This window comes from Crocodylus porosus, unplaced genomic scaffold (assembly GCF_001723895.1).
Source record: "Crocodylus porosus isolate Cpor-Errol unplaced genomic scaffold, CroPor_comp1, whole genome shotgun sequence".
Taxonomy (NCBI): Eukaryota; Metazoa; Chordata; order Crocodylia; family Crocodylidae; genus Crocodylus; species Crocodylus porosus.
The window spans coordinates 211283884-211302678 of NW_017728886.1; the positions used below are offsets into that span (position 1 = coordinate 211283884).

The following is an 18795-nucleotide window of genomic DNA, read 5'->3' on the forward strand; positions in this document are numbered from 1 at the left end:
TTAAGAGGAGGTTAGATGAACACCTTGCTGGGGTCATTTGACCCCAGCAATCTTTTCTGCCATGGCAGGGGTTCAGACTAGATGATCTTCTCAGGTCCCTTCGGATCCTAGAAACTATGAAACTATAAACTATGAATTACCCTTCATCGGGTAGAGGAAACTTCTGCAGATGATCTGTGCCATTCTGGGATGGAGTAGTAAAGCAGCCAGAGGCTAGAGGTATGTATGCAAAAAAGCCAGGCAGTTAAAATGTAAATTGAGGTGGTCAATAGGTAAGAGACAGGTCGGGGAGGGGTGGGAAGGGGCATGAATGTAGCTGTAGTCAATGGATGAGAGTTGGGGAGGGAAGGGAATGAATATATCTGGTAAAAAGTGGAAGGTTTACCTGGGGAATCAGATGTTACGCAGGTTATAATATGTCTTAAATGCAACGTCTATATTTAGTCCATGATTTTTTGTATCTAGTAGATTGATGAAGTGAAGTTCATAGGCTCATCTGTGAAAGGTGTTTTGTAAATTCTCTTTGAGGATTAGAATTGAGGGATTGGAGAGAGAGTGGTTTTCTTATGAGAACTGTACCCCAACAGGTAATTGGTTCTTCTTATCTTTAATAGATTTCCGGTGTGTGTTTATTTTGGTACGCAGTTGTTTTTGTTTTCTCCTATATATTTTTCAGGGTGTTAGGTGCACTGGATGAGATGTATTATATTGCTGGAGGTGTGTTTAGGACTTAAAGGAAAGTGCTAGGGATTGCGGCAGATATGTGAGGGAATCGAATGAAGTGTTCAGGCGGAGGGATTGGAAGCTGAAGGCAGGTAAGAAATCTCATTATCTGATGATGAGAAGGTGAACTGTTGATCTCTGAAAAGGTTATAAATTGCTGTGCAGAGAAAAAAGGATGGGGAGAATTTTAGGAGAATGTTGAAAGTTACAAATAAATAATGGTCATGATATTTTTGACAAGGAATCTGGCAGTGCTTAAGGAGGATTGATTGGTATTAAGGATTCAGGGAAGGAGGAGCCAATTGGAAGACAGAAGAAATGGAGAAGGGTGGGGCTTTGTTTATTTTGTATGTGAAAAAAGGTAGTTCTGGAGTAAAAAGTATCACAGAGTGCTAAGGTTTATCTATTTTTTTGGCTTAGTAGCCTTCTGGGTTTGAGTCCAACCTCAAATATTTGAAAATGGCCCTAGGTACTGTGGATAGAAACTGATGATATCCCTGACCCTAACTGATGATCTAAGTGCTGCTTACAGTTCTTTCAGTCCTGCAGATGACTTTGGAGAAACAGGTGGTGCCTCAGCTGGTGAATTACTGGAAGAAGAAGAAGGGGCCTTTTGTTGAGTATCAGAAGCCAGCATGATTAGCTGCTGCCCATGCTGCTGGCACAGGTTAATGGGAGGAGGAAGGGAAATGCAAGCCATGCTTAACACAGCTGCTGTTGCTGCATGAACCCTTTACATCAAAATCTGGGTACTTTGTGGCAAATTTAAGGGAAAATATAACTCCACATAACACCACATTATAGCTCCCACATAAACTGTATGGTATAGTGTAGGGCTTAGAATCTGGCATATACTAATTAAAATTCAAATTAATGTGCATGTATTACCTCAGTATTCATGAGCTAAATTAGCTATGGCAACTGGAATCCAAAGTTTTAAGGAATAACCTCTGGACCTTTCAGCATGAAATAATCTAGATCAGCTTTTCCCCCATGTGTGATTCTCCATGTTCTCTTTAAAATCATTCTGAATGTTGTGGAAATAGGGAAATGTTCTGTACTGCTCAGCAATTCTACGCACCTAGTGAGAATGTAAAGAGAGTGGAAAAGAAATAGTTCTTTGTTTTTCTGCACTCCAGATGAACAATATAATAAGAAACATGGTATATAATAACCTGCAATACACACTCCCCCGTAAACTCCTCAGTTTATCATTGCATTTTTGAGTACTGTGTGTTTGACCAATAATGAAGAAAATATTATTTGGTTTAACTCAAAGGAAACCTTTCTAGGCTTATTTAACAAGTTGTTATGCTGTAGAATTAGGATATCAGCTGAACTGGAGCTGCAGCGTAATACATCTTGTACATAGTGTATTACTTTATCAGAAAATATATTTGTCCTGTAGTTTTGGATTTTATGACATTGTGAATGTTAGAGCTGCTACAATGTTTTGGAATGCAAAGAAGAATTATAATGATTTTTGGTCACTTTTTCCTGCTCCTGAATATTAGGATTTCCATCCAGGTTCATATAAGATTATTTTTTCTTTAATAATTTTTTATGTATTTTATTGATATTCCAGTATAATCTCTGGGTTTCCTTATAATCTGAAGTAAGAAGATGTGACCCTTTAATGCCTTTGGAATCCTCTGCAGGAATTACTTTATTTCCAAATGTATTTGCATTGTTCATAATAATAATCTGTTGTGTTGTTTGTAGGTAATTATAAAAAGCCTTTGGAATTACTTATATTATTGGTACAACTGTTTTTTACATATGCACAGAGAAACCACAAAAAACAATGAACATCCTTTATTTTTTGGTGTGTCAGAAGTGAGATCTTCATGAGAATTCCTAGAGTGCATCTTTTGTGCAATAAGTTACATCAGCTTTTTCTCACAAAATGGCAGTTGACTCACAGGCACCTTGGACGTGTCAAAGGGTAGAAAAATGTTACTAAAACAGTAGTGCCACCTCATGCAATAAAAATTATGAATTAAATACTTCACCCTTTCCTTCTCTTTCAAAAGGAAAAAAAAGATGCTCTAAAACTCATGAAATGTATTCTATTCCTTTAATTTGCATTATGGGTTTTCAGCCATAAGAGGGCTTGCAGCTTATGATATTGACTTGCATACTTCATGTCTTTTTCCCCCAGAAAATAGCCTTCCAAAATTGAGGTGGAGGCAGGGAAGGTGACTAGAAGCCTAGGGATTCTGTAAGATGGGTGCTTTTTTTATATTTCTCTTCAGCCCAGGACTTGTATAGAGGGAGGGGTAGAGTCCAGCATGGGCAGATCTCTGGAGCAGGGTATGCCCCATTTTATTCCTTGTCCACCTAAAGTTTTAAACCAGTTGCCAGGCAGAAGCAATGGCATTTTCATTCAGGCAGCTCTAAGGGAGCGAGCTGACTTCATGGCTCATTATAATCTACTTGTTTCCTGCTAAATTCTTTTTGCTTCACTGTTGTTAATGACCATCTGGGTTTTTTAATGGTCTCGGTAGTCCACTAATCAAGCTATGCTTTTTTTAGGAATTTTGCTGTCAGTTAGCTATTCTTGGTCTCTCTTCTCTTACTTCATAGCTTTGTAGCTGTTTACCTCTTTTCAGCATCCTAAATCTGCCCTTGGAGTCCAATCTTCAGCTATAGCTTCAGCTTTTGGCTGAGTAGCCAAGAGCTGATGACAGTTCATCTATGAAAGGGTTAAAACTGTAGCTTTTGCCTGAGGAGGGAGAAGGTGAGTGAGCTGCAGATTAAGCTCTGTTCCTGTTCTGTGTGGTCATAACTGTGGAAGAATATTTTTTTCTTTCATTTTGTCTTCTCAAAAATGAGGTGCATGTCGTCTTTGGGAACACGTGGTACGTGATAATATCCAGGATTCTAACAGCTGAGATTGTCCTAAAGCCTATCTGGGTAATTGGTTCATTACCTCTGGCTTTAAGTAGATCATCAAATACTTCAAGACTTTTACGATTAAATTGTAGCAACCGGCAACACTGTTACAGTAACCCAGTAATTGTCTCTTCCAGAGCTCAGCATCATCTAGATTGGGTGTGGGCAGTTATTTGGGCTGGAAGGCCACTTAACGAGTTTTGGTGAGCTGTTCTGGGTCACATGCACATGTGCATGCTTGTTTACACGCACGCACACACACACGCGCTCCTGGCCCTGGCTCACCCTGCCCAAAGCCCAGAGCTGTGCACCCCTCACAGCTCCCAGCACCCTGTGGTGGGGAAGGATGGGACAGTGTGGAGGCTCGCAGCCAGGGTCCACCCCTATGGGCAGGGCTGGATGAGCTGGGCTTGGGCCCTGGGAGCTTCTGGGAAGCAGCAGCCCCTCCTGCCTCCCTGGCACCATGCAATGGCTAGAGTCAGAGCCACCAGGGCCTGAGTGTGGCTCCCCTAGGACCTGGTGCATGATGCCAGGCAGCCAGGACTGCTGCCCAGCATCCTCTGTGGTGCCTGGGAGATGCAGTCTCACCCAGCAGGCCCTGCATGCTGCTCACCATCAGAGACTGAGGACCAAGCATGGCTCGTGTAGGGCCCGTGAGACCAGACTGCATCTCCCAGGCATCATGAGGGATGCTGGGTAGAAGCAGCCCTGCCTGGCACCATGCAGGAGGCCCTGGGCAAGCTGCACATGAGCTCCCACCTCTGCTGATGGGTGGCACAGGTAGCAGATCTGGCTTTGGCCACTCCTGGTGCTGTGCATTGCTGGGTGGACTGTTGAGGCTGCTTCCGCCCGGTGTTCCTCACGGTGCCAGGAGAAACCAGAGCTGGAGCTGTTGCCTGTGCTGGCCGCTAGCAGTGGCAGGGGCCCAAGTGTGGCTTGTCCAGGGCCTGCTGTGTGATGCTGCTGCTTGTGCTGCCTGCCCATGGGCCAGGTAGAATCAGTTGGTGGGCCAGATACAGCTCATGGGCCATATTTTGTCTACACCAGTTCTAGATCTTGATCTTGATCTTCCAGATCTGTTTTATATTCTGAAGATCCTGGTTTGATCCTTTATAACCCAGATTAGGGCTGTGATTGCTTACCTGGCAAATGCAGTGGTGTATACACTAACTAGGACCTCCCACAATTTGCAGTAGCTGAACATTTTCCTTTGAGATTTAATGGAAACTGTCCACTGTATCTTTTTCTTGTCTCTTGAGGGGCTGGCATCTTCCTGTAAGTGACTGGAACTACACTTATAACAATACTGTATCTGTTTTGAAATCTGTTCGTACTTTCCCAAGGAGATTGTTGAAGCCTGTGGTTGTTCTTTTTAGCAATTGCCCATGGCTGTTGTGTGTGGGATCTCAATATCTATTGGGTCTTCTTTAAAGAATGCTGCTGTCATGTGGCTATACTGGCAGATTGCTGCATAATGTATGCCCCCCCGCCTTTTTTTTTTGTCTTTGAAGTCGTTTCATGCATTTAGCATCTATTGCTGGGTGATGACGTGGTTTGTCACACTACGGACATTCTTTTATGTTTTACTCCATGCAGCATAGATTTCCCTGGATTTATTTGTGCTTTTACTTATCTGAGGAAACGTAGTGTTTGGGCACACTGTGGAATTTCCCTTCCATGTCTATGGCTTCTATGGAGGGTTCCTCCTCAAAGATATTGCTGTGTTACCAACCACTCCGTGTGGAGCTAGTATTTCTGTCATTCCTAAACCAGGCCAGGAGTCTATCAATTGTTCTAACTATAGATCAGTTTAATTAATGTAGACACCAAAATCTTAGCTGAAAGATAAGACTTTATCACACAGATGGGAAAAGATCCTTTCTAAGTTGATTCACAAAAAAGCATGGTCAGTTAATGTATATAAGGTTATTGAAACAGTAGGAGCAGTACAAAATTCCAAAGTCCCTGTGGCTTTTTTGAGTATTTGTTGAAGTGAAGGCCCTTGATTGTGTTTCTTGGAAAAGCCTTTTTGTGTATAACAAAAGATGGGATTTGGTAAAGATTTATAAGGTAGATACAATTGTTACATACAAATCCCAGTTCAAGGGTTGTGACAGTAATATGTTATCTGATCCATTCCCCTTGCAGAAGGGGACTTGACAGTGTTACCCATTATCTCCCCTTCTATTTGATTTAGCAGGAACCACTGGCTACAAGGACTTAGGGTGGTATAACAGGACACTTGTACACATGATGAAATTGTCCTTTAAAGCAGCCTAATTGCTCTTTTGCACCTCTTTAATGGCATCACTGTTTATATCTGCAGTGGCATATTGCATTTTAATTTTGTCACATGTGCAGCAGCATATTTCTCTTTAAAATACTACATAACGAAGTTATTTAGTTTGCTACATAACAAATTGCAGCAATACACATTGTAATCTTGCAGTGTTATTTTGTTAAAGTCTGTGGCGAAGTGGTTGTCCCTAGCTAGCCACAGAGCTAGCTTCTCACCTGCCTCTGGGCATGCTGCCCACCATGCCTTGTTGTTAATTAATTAAGGTTGTCAATTAAGGTGGGAGGCTGCCCATTTTACACCCCGATATTGGGGGGTCTATCTGCATCTCCGTTCCACCCCTACACCATGGCCCAAGCCTCGCAGATGGCATCTCAGGCAGTTGGCTCAACCGTCCCCTTCGCCCACTACCTGTGGCCCCCAATCTTGGGGACCTTCGGCTTCTGTGAGCCCTGGCCCCAGCTTGGGCCAGTCGGGACACCGAGCTTCTTCGCTTATCATGGGCGTCCCTCATGGTGGGCCCCTGGCCCTTTTGACCTTTCCGGTCCTGGCATCAGTATTGACTAGTTGAGTGCCTTGGGGTAGGTTTTTGCCTCCTGCCTGCACTTAGGGATTGGGGTCCCCCATTCCTGGCTCAGGTGATCCTGGAAGTGTGCGCGGCCCTGTACACCCCCAGCAGGCTCAGGCAGGCTCAGGCGCCTCCAGAAGCTTACCTAGCCTAACCTGTTCTGATGGTAAATGACCCACCTGAAAGTGAGGGCTGGAGTTAAGGTGCCCCGACCCACCTTTCACCGGGGTGATAACTGGCCTGGCATTTCCTGGGGGCTCCCACACCACTGAGAGCCCCACCAGGCCACCCACTCCTGGCAGGATGCAGTTTTACGTCATGCCCAGGACCAGGAGCCTCCAAACTGTCCCCTAGAGCACCTGCTCGTACCTCCAGCATGTTACAAGCAGCCAGGCAGTGTTACTGCCTGCCTGCCTGCCTGCCACCAGCAAACTGCCCTATTATATTGTCAGCCATGGATCTAAAATGGCTGCTGCAATTAAGCACCTGCTGGCTGCTTGGCTTGACCCTTAAAGTGGCAGGCACCAACAGTGCCCTGCCACAACATCAACCAAATGTTCAGCAGGTTTCTGTGGGAAGAGGATAAAAGGGATCAGTTTTCATTTAAAAAGATGCACTATCAATTGAAATGGTAATTTTAATTTTCCAAATCTTCAACAATATCACTATACCTTCTCAGTTACTCTCAGGCTGTGTACTGGATGACCTATATAACTGATAACTCTATTTTATGGGTGGAAATTGAACAGAAATTTCCCCTTCCATTATTGACGATCATAAGCTCTACTTATCAGTCTTTGAATTCCTACCATTTTTGCAGCTCAAGAAGCTCAGAAAAAATTGGCAAACATGCTTAACTTTCACCTTGTGCTATTTTGTATGGTTTCTATATGGAGATTTTTTTTTAGAGTATGGGTACTACAAACTAATATGGAGAAAGTACGTAGAGAAAGAGTATTGTGCAGTTCTAACGGATCAGGTAGGAAGTGATATTAAGTCCTTTTCTGAGTTACGTGAATTTGACCTTCCAGAAAAAGTTGAGTGGCAACTTATGTGGTTGCATGGAGTATTAGAAAATCAGTTTGGACCTTAGGCTTTAGATACAGGAAATTCTTCACATCTATCTATCTATTTATCTATCTATCTATATAGATGTGTATAAATAAATATATATGTATAATTTGCCCCTTTTGCTTTTCCCTATCCTATGCAACCACTCTGTAAATATATAATGGCCACATAACAGACCTTATACAAACTATTTAAGACTTTAATGGAACAGAGACTTGGGTATCCAAATGACAGAATGCCAGTGGAAATCAGTAGTTCACAATATTCAAACATCAACAATTGATCTTAGACTTCATTTTGTACAACAACGGATTTCTTCTTCTGCAGTGGGCTGAACATTAAATATGGTGCCAATAGATACATGTTGGAGGTTCATTACAAGCAATATTTAGTCACAAGCTTTGGTGATGCCCTGTTATAAATTGCTTTTTAAAAGAAATTTTAACTGGAGTTAATGTGGTTTGAACACAGCACTGATACCTTTGGCAAATATATGTGTTCTTGGGTATAACCCCAAGGAATTCAAACTGAATCCTTCCCAAATGGCACTTTTACAGCAGGCCTTTTTAGTAACATGCATGTTTATTTGCTGCATTGGAAAAGTTGGTCATCTCCAAAGTTTGCAATCTGGTACAATGAAATGGCACAGGTAGCATGTATGGAGAGTCATGTTTAGCAGATTTAACAGCTTTGAAAAATTCGGTGAAATTTGGAAGGAATTCTTCAAATATTTTGGTAGCTAGGTTGTTGTTTATTGTACATTTCTCTTTTATTCTATCCCTTTCTCTTCCATCCTCTTATTTTCTTTTATTGCTTAGTGCCAGTGACATAATTTGGTTTTATATTTAAAGTCGATGTATTATGTTTTTCTGATTTTTGTATTTTAAATAAATCTATAAATTTTTTTAAAAGGTGTTCCTGTGTAGTCTGTTGCTTCTATATGTACTGATTTTAGAGAACTGTGTTCTTGGTTGCCTCTGATGTAAGGTTTACATTATTTTGAAGTCTTTGTTATAGGTGGCTGTCCCTCAGCTCTAAAACAAGATCATCTCTGACATGTTCTTCACTCTTTTCTCCTCAGGCCCTATAGGGCTGCTGTGAAAACATTCACTGACTTTACCCTTTTATGTGTGTAAGTGAATTCATGCCTGTTAAAAAAACTTCATCATAGCATGACATGAAATATTTATCCAGTATTACTTTAACTGTATTGAACTGTTGCATATAAGTGATGTTAAAGCCTTCTGAAAAGAATAATATCCTCTGCAGCAGTTACCATTATACAGAGCAGAATATCAACTTGTTTCATGTTTTGTTGCTACTCTAAAACAAAAACTTGACAAAACTTCTGGAGTCTGCTTACCCAGAATGACCATCCTGCACAGTGCTGGAAATCAAGTTCCGATTGGGGGAGGTATTTGGAAAAGAGGTGGGTCTGATGCAGCCATCTCTGCTGCTTTACCATTCTGTGTACTTACCCTGCCCCCTGCTTTGCTTTTCTTTTTTTTCTGTCACTTGGAAACTTTCTTTTTTTCCCGTTGTTACCTTTGTGTGGAGTACAGTGGTGGGGCCTCTGTGCCTGGCAGTGTTTCTTACTTTCCCATCCTCACTTCCTATTGCAGTCACAACGTACAAATTCTCTCAAGGTTCTTTTATGGTTTTTTTTAGACATCCTATCTACCTGTTGGGTTTATTGCTCATTGCAACCTTGAGGTTATTATGGTTTGGTTAGAGGACTTGTATGTCTGTTTTTCCTTTTTCCCTTTTCCCTTTCTTCTTTTTGTGTGGAGTAGTCTGTTAGGCTGTCTTGCAGTCCAGTTTATGACACCAATATAGGGATTAGGGAGAACAAGACAATGCTGCTGTGTTGAAAGTAAGTCTCTATTTCCTATACACATATATTCTTGCCTTCTCTTTCTATGCTCCCTAGTGCAAACTCTGAATTAAAGACCTAAATTATTATAATTAAAACTTGGATTTGCAAATCATCTTGGTTTTGCACTCAGCAGACATTGGGATTCACCTTTTCTCAAGGTTGCAGAAAATAATGTTTTCTTGGGAAAACAGAATTGGCTAAAGACAGTAAAAATTCCCTGTTTTGTCTATAGGAAAAATAGTGAGCAGAGAGGTTTCAAATAGCTGGGGATAGTGGCAAATAGTGTTCCTTAGCTGAAAAAATATGGTTTATTATATACATTTTAATGGTGGTTCTCTCATTACTGGCTTTATTATCTCATAGTGCTAGATTCCTAAAGCATATTTAATTCTATCTTGGAAGTTTTGGGAAAATCCAATTTGGCAAGAAGGAATTCATAAGCACATAGCAGAAGTTAAGCACGCTTTTCTTTGCATGTTGGAATGCTGGTGCACTGGATAGTTGATTCACAAAGTAAATGTGGCATGTTAGTCCCTGATGTATTATAATAAGGAAGAATTTAAAATAAATACGCCAAATTCTAGTTATGGTTTTACAAATCGTATTGTGGAGTTAACATCAGTAAACAGGGAAAAAAATCACAGATGAGCAGGGCAGGAACTTTTCTTTAATATGAGCACAAAAACTATTGTTAAACATTTAAACAAATAGGCAGTATCTATCTTCAGTTGTGTATATAACTTGGAAACCTACATTTGCTTTTTTCTTTATCTAATAATAAAAATGTCTCTAGTAACAAATTATTCTTAGTGGAAAGGGAGGAAATCCTCTTAAGAATTAAAATTTGTAAGGCACAATGGAAAAAGAGGAACCCTTCTCTTAACAGGGGTTATTTATGGCCTCTTTTATGGAATTTGTACTGCACTAGAATTTAGATGAGTTCATATACAGTATACAATGCACAGTGACTTGATGCTAAGTGGTTATGAAAAACATGACATTTGTGCAGTGGTTATGCCAGTTTTAATGACTAAAAGATATGTGTCAATGTGAACAACTGGTCCTGTAAACCTTTCATCTTTCAGTTTGTTAAAAAATTCAGAATATCCTTTACTCTTGACACAGGAATGAATTTGTAGAAATTTAATGATAAACACGTTACTTTACATGTAATTTATTGAGTTTGGAGTAAATCTCATTGCAAGTTTTTTTATTTCCCCCAATGTTTTTCCAGACCAAATATAAGTAGTGATGCTACAAATGTGGTTTTCATGTAAACTCCAGGGACCAGGTTTTGTTTTGGGAAGGAAGAAGAGATAGCTATGAACATTTGTACCAGGCTAATATATAGCCAACTTAAACATCTTGTTCAGCTAATTTTTCTTTCTAGTTGATTCTGCTCTTCTACATCAGCGATTTGTTCATGATTTAGTGGCCTTTCAGTGAATTTTATGTTTTTTGTAGCCGCACTGGGGACTGTGGAGCTTGTTGTTGGCAGCGGGTGTATGTTCGCCTTTGGGTGGATAGTAGGGAAGGAGTCCAGGGTGCACTGCCGCAAAGAGGATCGGGCCCCTCACAGCTCCCCTGCCATCTACCCTTGGCATGCCAGCATTGTCAGTAAGGTTGTGGGTGTTTTTTGGCACTGTGCCCAAAAACATTGCTGACCCCTGCCTTAGATCTGACCATTAAAAGTAGTGTTTGGTTCAGTTCTGAATAATGCTCTTATAAGCTATTATTTCCGTATTTAAAACATCAGAAAACTAATTAAAATGTTAAAATGCATTTGCTTAAAGTTGTACTATTATCCCTAAATAAACCTACATTAAATCAGTACGCTATTTTCTCATTTCCTGTAGGCATTCCTTCACCGAATGATCCAGTGTGCTGCATCCAAAGTTGATAAAAATGTCACAGAGGAGACGGTTAAGGTTAGTTTTTAATTGTGCACATTTTTCTTTTCTATATTTTATGATTTTACTTATGTCTTATTTTCTTGCAGATGTTGTTTTCAAATATTGAAGATATTCTTGCAGTTCACAAGGATTTCCTGTCTCTGGTGGAAGACTGTTTGCAGCCTGAACCTACTGCGCATCATGAAGTGGGAACCTGCTTTCTTTATTATGTATGCTATCCTTTATGCCTACTTTACAATTAAGTTTTTCTCTCTTCTGACTGTCTTCATTAATTACTGCCATAGTGGTGTGCATACAGATAGTCATGAGAACAAAATCTGACTGGATTACATAATTTAGGGAACTTTAAGGTCACTTGAAGTTTATTCTCTTTGCCAATAAAAGAAGAAAAAGAAAAAAAATACGGCGAGAAAGCCTCAGCATGTAAAATGGAATTTTTTTTTGTTTTTAGCAAATTGGCCTCCAGCCTCTGATGTTGGTTTGAACTGTGATGCATATTCACATGCTAGTTGTTCTGAAATGATTTTGTTTAATTTAAACACAGAGAAAGTTTTTGTTTGAATAGTAAAGTTGCGAATTCAGTTACATATGATGTTATAAGGACATGAAAAAGGAAAGGACCTGCTGTGAAATAGAAAATGTAGACATTTTTGTAAGCATTACATAGTAAGACTTTGGTAAATACCTCTGTGTCCTCTGCTTTTAAATTTTTTATAACTTGTCATAAAGGCAACCTGCCTCAGTTAATTAGAGCATATATTTCTGGACTTTTGAACAGCAACTGTACAATTGAAGCATTGTGTTTCCTGTTTGAGTGCACACCATCATTGTTAAAGTGCTGCAATTTCAGGACCAATTCCAAATTCTTTACACATAGTTACAGATGTAAAAAAAAATATCACTGGCATGTGTCTCTTGTTGTAATTTAATTACAGTTTTTGTTTGCATATTGTGGGAGAAAATATTAAAAGGTAATACTCTGTACAGATGTGGATTGCATTTGCAAACAAATGCTTGCACATGCCAGATGAATAATGCTGTCTGCAAATAGACAGCTGTTTGTGCAATCTCCTACCCTGTTTTATTTGTAGTGATCTGGTCTCTGAAGTATATTAGCAAACTCTTGTCATGTTGTCATATCAATTATCTTTACAATTCTAATTAAGAGCAGAATTAAAAATTACTACAAGTATAGAATTTCATACAATAATTGCATGTAAAGATAGGAATGAAATTGTTGATCTTCTGAAATGCAGATTCTATTATTTTTCTCCCCTCCCAAACTGTATAATCAGCATCTTTTTTGAAGACAACTAATGTAAGAATGATATATTTCTTTGTCTTTACAGAAAGACAGGTTTCGTATCTACGATGAATACTGTAGTAACCATGAGAAGGCACAAAAACTTCTTCTTGAACTTAACAAAATAAGAACAGTGAGGACTTTTCTTTTGGTAAATAAACCTTGCATTCCTTATCTAGTTTAATATCTTAATGTCTACTAACTAATCAGTTGAGAACAATGGCACGCCAGAACTGTTTTTTTACATCCTGTGCACGCCACTCTGTGTGGATATAGCTCAGATGCACTTTATGGGTAATATTTGCAGAGGAAGGGACTGTCAGTGCCATCTTTTGACCAATTTACAGAACAGCACTGGGTGTTATACCTTATATTCCCCTGATTTGGAAGTAAAGTATAATGAGGCCATCCATGTATGGCTACAGAACAGGAAAGAATGGGATGTATGGTGTGGAGTGGGGAAGGGAAGGAAACCAGAAGAGTGACATGGAAGGAAATCAGAGGAGTGACATGGAAACAGTTTAGAGGGCCGACCTATGGTTAAGGCCATATTTGGCAGAAGAGGTAGATCAGAGGAAGTGCTCATGGCCTTCCAGTGCCAAGGTTTCTTATCCAAGACCTGTGTCCACTGCCAGGATCTTTATCTACTGATCAGTCCTGGCTAGCTTATTCTTTGGTGGTTGTGCCTAATGGCCCCTGAGGTCCCTTCTGACCCTATGATTATGTGGTTCCATATCCTATTGTTGGTGTTTCAGTGCCAGAAGGAAACCTTGTTGTATGTTATATATTAGCAAGAAACTGATTTTGGGGATTTACTTATTCTAAGTAGGTACAAAGAAGGCAGGGCCAGGTGGCACCCTAGAGACTAACTCATTAATTTCTGAACAAGTTAGTTACATCAGTGTCACCCTCTGCTACCTTGTGCCTTGCTTTTAGACTAACACACTTAACTCTCTCTCTAAGTACAAAGGACTGCTACACAAGAGAAGTCTTTCATTTTACAGGACAGTTAAGCAGATGTTTCAAAATGTTAAGTGTGAGAACCCTCATGAGAGTACTTTGCCATAACAGGACCAGTTGCCTTGGCAACATTGAGTTTCTTAATAGTTGACATGATAAGTTAAAAAGGGAATTTAATATGAACTGTTTCCTGTATTTCCCGAACTGGCATTGTATGAGATCCTAACCAAGTAATATTTGGATGTACATCATGCTGTATTAGACATTTAAATTCCTAGCAAATTGTCAGATATGGGAACTATGACTAAAACATTTAGGAGCCAAAAATAGTTTATGTTAAGGAGGCTAGTAAACAGAGCAATAGAACGGTGATAAAACAGATGTTTAACAAATGTGTATGAGTTTTATTTTTTTAGCATGAAGTTAATCATTGCTGCTACCTATGGGCTACCTTATCAAGTATATCTATTAATCTTTTCTGTTATAGCAGTTTGCTATATTTTTCCAGTGCTGCAGAGAGCAGGATGCATGCCAAAGGCTTGAATGTGAATCGAAATAGATTTAGATTGGACATCAGGAAAATCTTTATAATCGTTAGAACAGCAAGAGTGGAATAGACTACCTAGGGAAGTTGTGGAATCTCCATGACTGGAGGTTTCCAAGGAGAGGCTGGATAAGCATTGGCCAGGGATAATCTAGGAATAGCTATGTCTGGTAAGAGCAACAGTTTGGAAACCCAGGAGCCTACCCACATCTGGACTGCTAGGAGATAATGAGAAGAGCTCTGCGGTCTAGAGCAGGTGGATATTGGATAGGACCGTGCTCAACAAGAGAAGAATGAACAGACTTCCACCATCAGCCTAGTTGTGAAAGAAGGTTTAAAGCAACTGGAATAGGTTTGTCGAGGGGATGCAGAAAGGGGAGTTCTGTCTGTCTGGATACAGTAAGGGTGGGCAATTATTTGGGCCTGTAGACCATGTAGGGAATTTTGATGAGCTGTTGTGGGCTGGGTCAGCACCCTCCCCACCCTCCTCCCCTCCCTTCCCCTCTCTTCCCCTCCCCTCTCCCCCCAGCAACAGCTGACCAAGATGCCCTATGTGGGATGGGGCTGTGGTTGAGTGGGGAGTGATATTCAGAAATGGGACGGGTGGGTGAGGCCAGGATCACAGGGTGGGGTTGTGGGATGGTGACAGCACAGGGCTGGGGCCTGGGCCCAGGGCAAAGCCATGATAAAAAATCCTGGATACCTCCTAAAGAACACCTTGCTAACTGTTTATAAATTAAGAAAGCTTCATCTTGCTACCTTGTAACTCAGTGCCCAAAATTGGAATTCCTGGAGGGTACAGATACATTGTCATACAAGGGGAAAGGCAGTCTTCAGGGAGTCATGTCATAAGACAATTACAATTTTATATGACAAAACCAATATTTTGAGTGCTGTCTGGAAACCAGTAGATAGCCAGGGTAGATCTGAGTGCTTTATAAGTAAAATATATTTGTAGGGAGATACTACACCCAGCAAATGGGTTGCTACATTCTGAACTTGATGCAGCTTCCAAACGGATTCATGATGTATTTCTATATTCATTGCATCAGACCAGGCCAACTGTAATAAACATCATGGTAGCAGGATAACATTCAAAAGCCTCCTGGCTAGGTGGAGAACAATCCTGGTGATTGCCATTGCTTGATACCTTTAAGTAACTGAGAGTCTACGTGGTCTCTTTACCTGCCTTCTCCTCCACACCACAGAATACTTGGTGATTGGATTCACAGTTTTTTGTTTCAGTAACCTAGTCTAATCATATAGGCGGCATTGTTTTTATTGTCTAGTGTACTTCTGGAATGTGGAAAGATCCTTTTGTGTTTGAGAGGTCAAAACAGACCCCACCAATTTGCTTTTGTAAGTGTAGGCACTAGTAAAAATATTACATTAGCATACTTTTGATTGTACCAGTATGATGTTCTTTGTTTCTACAGCTTGAATTCATACTAGTATGTTCTCTATTTTCCATATTCCTACTGCTGTCTTTATAGGTAATTTCTGTTACTAGTTTGCTTAATTTCCTACGTATTTATGCCATCAATTTCAAGGTTTGCCTTAATGCCATGTGAATGTTTTAGTACTCTAGGTATTTGTACCTCTCACCAGATTGTTATTTTTATGTATGCTGTCACCAGGCGTTCCTTATTGTTCTCTGTTTCTGTAGGTATACTTGGCTTAACTCACTTATTCTATAGCTCATGTTTGAGAGGAAGTAATTATTTGTGTAGCATGAAAATGTCATTGCTGCATAAGTATAATAGAAGAATGTTTCTTCTCAAAGTATGGAGTGAGTAAGCCAGCTTTAGTGCTTCTTGGTTTCTTTAACATATCCTTTGGAAACAAAGCTCAACAATTGCCCTGAATTATATTTTCATTGTATGCAAGTAAAATAATACATTCTCTTCTAGTAGTTTCAGTTTTTATGTTAAAGATAAATACATTATGTGCCTTGTCAAATGAAGTTTTGTGACAGTTTTGCAGATTTGTCTTGATCTTAGTATTGTGTATGTTAGCTTACTGTTCTGTGTGTATGCTCTTATTTACCCTATAGACACTTTTCTTTGATGATAATTGCCCCTGTTTTAGAAAAGCAATTCTTCAAAGAAAGCTTCAAAGACATAATGTAATGAACTTTCTGTAAGGACTCATGTAGAACTTACGGTTTGGGAAGATGTTATTTGTCAGGATTTTATAATCAAATCAATTCACCTGCACTCTAGAACTGTATGCTGCTTGGAGGAAGAAAGAATACAGATGTTCCACTGGAAGGCTATCTAGTAACACCAATACAGAGAATATGCAAGTATCCCCTTCTTTTAAAGGTACTTATATGTTTGTTACGTAGGCCTTCATTCTCTGCACATAGATTTGTGGCTAAGCATATTTCAGTACTGTTGTTAGAATTTTTCTCTAAAGTGATTTCTTCCATAGATACTGGATTCAGGCATGCTCTTATTAAAGTTAATGGCAAGTCTTTGCCTGACTTCAGCACTAACAGGAATGAGGAGCTTTTTGTCTGAAAAGGATTAGCTCCTTCCTCTCCAGTTTCCCCTGTTGTATTAATATGTTCATCTTTATCACTCCTGAGAGGAGGCCATTCATTTAAATGAGTTTAATGAGATTATTCTGAGTTGGATTTGAGCACTTCTTAAATAGGAAGTAGGAATGGAATTATGCACATGAAGTGCCTTCATGGAAGTCATTAGTAAAAACTATAAGACAAATGCAGAAAAATGTAAAAGGTTGATAGAAGACACTTTGGGATAAGTATAAAATGATGTATACGTAGCAATGTATATTCATATGTGTGTGTTTATATTCATGTGTAGCTTTCTACAGATTTACTTAACAGATAATAAAAATCTTATTACTTGTTAGACATTCTTATAAAATATTTGAAATTCACATCTTCTGAATTATTGAAGTTGACATTTGGAAACAATGGATAATTTAAGTAAGCTATGGTGCACTTAAAACAAATAGTTTATGTATAATAATTTTATGTTTGATATCTTTTCTTCAGTATTTTTAAAAAGTAACCAAGATATCCCTTGTTAAAGGGGAAGCAACATTTGTTAAGTGAAATCTGATTATTAAACCAGTATTTTTTTTGTGAATTTAGTTTCTGAGGCATTTTTAACTCAGAGAGGCAAAATTCATTGCTAGGAAATTGAAAGGATACATCCTAAGACACAGTGAGTTAAGTAATGTATTACCACAACTAGTCTTGAGTTGCCCTAACCATTTCTGTAGCCACATTGTCTTGTTTTAAAATATTTTTTTCTGCTGCATGAAAGATCCATAGACAGAACAGGAGAAACAGATTACTGCTTTATACAAGGATTACCTTGAAATCAGTTCTATGCAAGGTAGCATTAAATGGGCCAGGTGAAGAAAGTGAAATAATGGTGTAGATTCAGTGAAAACAACTTGCTTTATTTTCTTTCTATTACAAGAATTTTAAGTGTTTAATTTTGACAATTGTAAATAAACACTTTTAGATAAAGTAAAAAGTAACAGTTTTTTGTTGTTGTTGAAAATCAACTGCCCATTAAGTATAAACAAGGGTCAGAGATCACCACCAAGACCAACCTTTGAGGCAGAAAGTAGCTGAAGTGGAAACTTGTTTTTCCTAAATAGCATTTATTCCTATTGTTACCAGTTTGTTTCGCTGACTTTTTTTGCCTTACGAATATGCAGCGCTTGAGGCTGTAATACTTTTCTACCTAATAAAAGAGAAGTCTGATGTCTACTATTTAGTTTTAGTATCCCAGTCCATTTGAACCGCCTGTTATGTACATTTAGAGATCAAAGACTGATTTATTTTTATGTCTAAACAGGAGTTATTGAAGCGGACTCCAAGGAAACACAGTGATTATGCAGCATTAATGGAAGCCCTCCAAGCCATGAAAGCTGTCTGTTCCAACATAAATGAAGCCAAGAGACAAATGGAAAAATTAGAGGTTTTGGAAGAATGGCAGTCTCACATTGAAGGATGGGAGGTAGTGGCACAGTATTTGTCTTTTTGTAAGAAGGAGAGGCAGTGAAGCAGATAAGTAATTTTAAGCATATGTGTTGCACTGCTTTGTAATGTAACATATTACATTACAAATCTGAAAATTTCCCATTTCACTCAAGAAACCACAATTCATATTTGGTATTTATTGTATCAGTAACAGTGTAAACGGTGTTGTCTAATACAGTGAGGTGCTGACTTTTTGGCAGATTTGGGACAGATCAGCCCAGGACTGTCTTTAAGAGCCACTCCAATACAGTTCCTCTGCCCAATCTGCTGCTCTGCTTTCTGCTCCCTGCCCTATCTGCCCTTGAACTGCCTATCCCCTCTCTATTCTTCCATGTGTCCATTCCACTTGTGGCACCCATGCTGCACGTTGGTCACCCCTGGTCTAATAGTGATGCATGCACTCGCCACTACTCACTTAACAGTGATGCATGCACTTCCAAATGGACTAATCACTTTTCAGGAAAGAGGAAAATGATCTAGTCTTGGCTTTAGGACACTCACACACACTCCATGTAGTCTTTCTCTTAGCTCCATGTATTAATAACCACTGCAATGAGACTTAGCTTTTATGTACTTGTGTAATAGCTTCGTTTTTTATTTGTGTAATAGGGGAAGGGAG

The 18795-nt window shown here is 39.4% G+C and overlaps 1 protein-coding gene across 1 annotated transcript in view; it reads left to right on the plus strand.

Annotated features, from left to right (window-relative positions):
• Positions 1-18795, plus strand: part of PREX2 (phosphatidylinositol-3,4,5-trisphosphate dependent Rac exchange factor 2) — a 296072-nt gene that overhangs the window by 76202 nt on the left and 201075 nt on the right. Inside the window, exons 2-6 of the mRNA XM_019548936.1 lie at positions 11286-11357; positions 11429-11551; positions 12692-12796; positions 16372-16473; positions 17992-18153. Coding sequence (XP_019404481.1) covers positions 11286-11357; positions 11429-11551; positions 12692-12796; positions 16372-16473; positions 17992-18153 — 564 coding nt within the window. The remainder of the gene's footprint in view (positions 1-11285; positions 11358-11428; positions 11552-12691; positions 12797-16371; positions 16474-17991; positions 18154-18795) is intronic.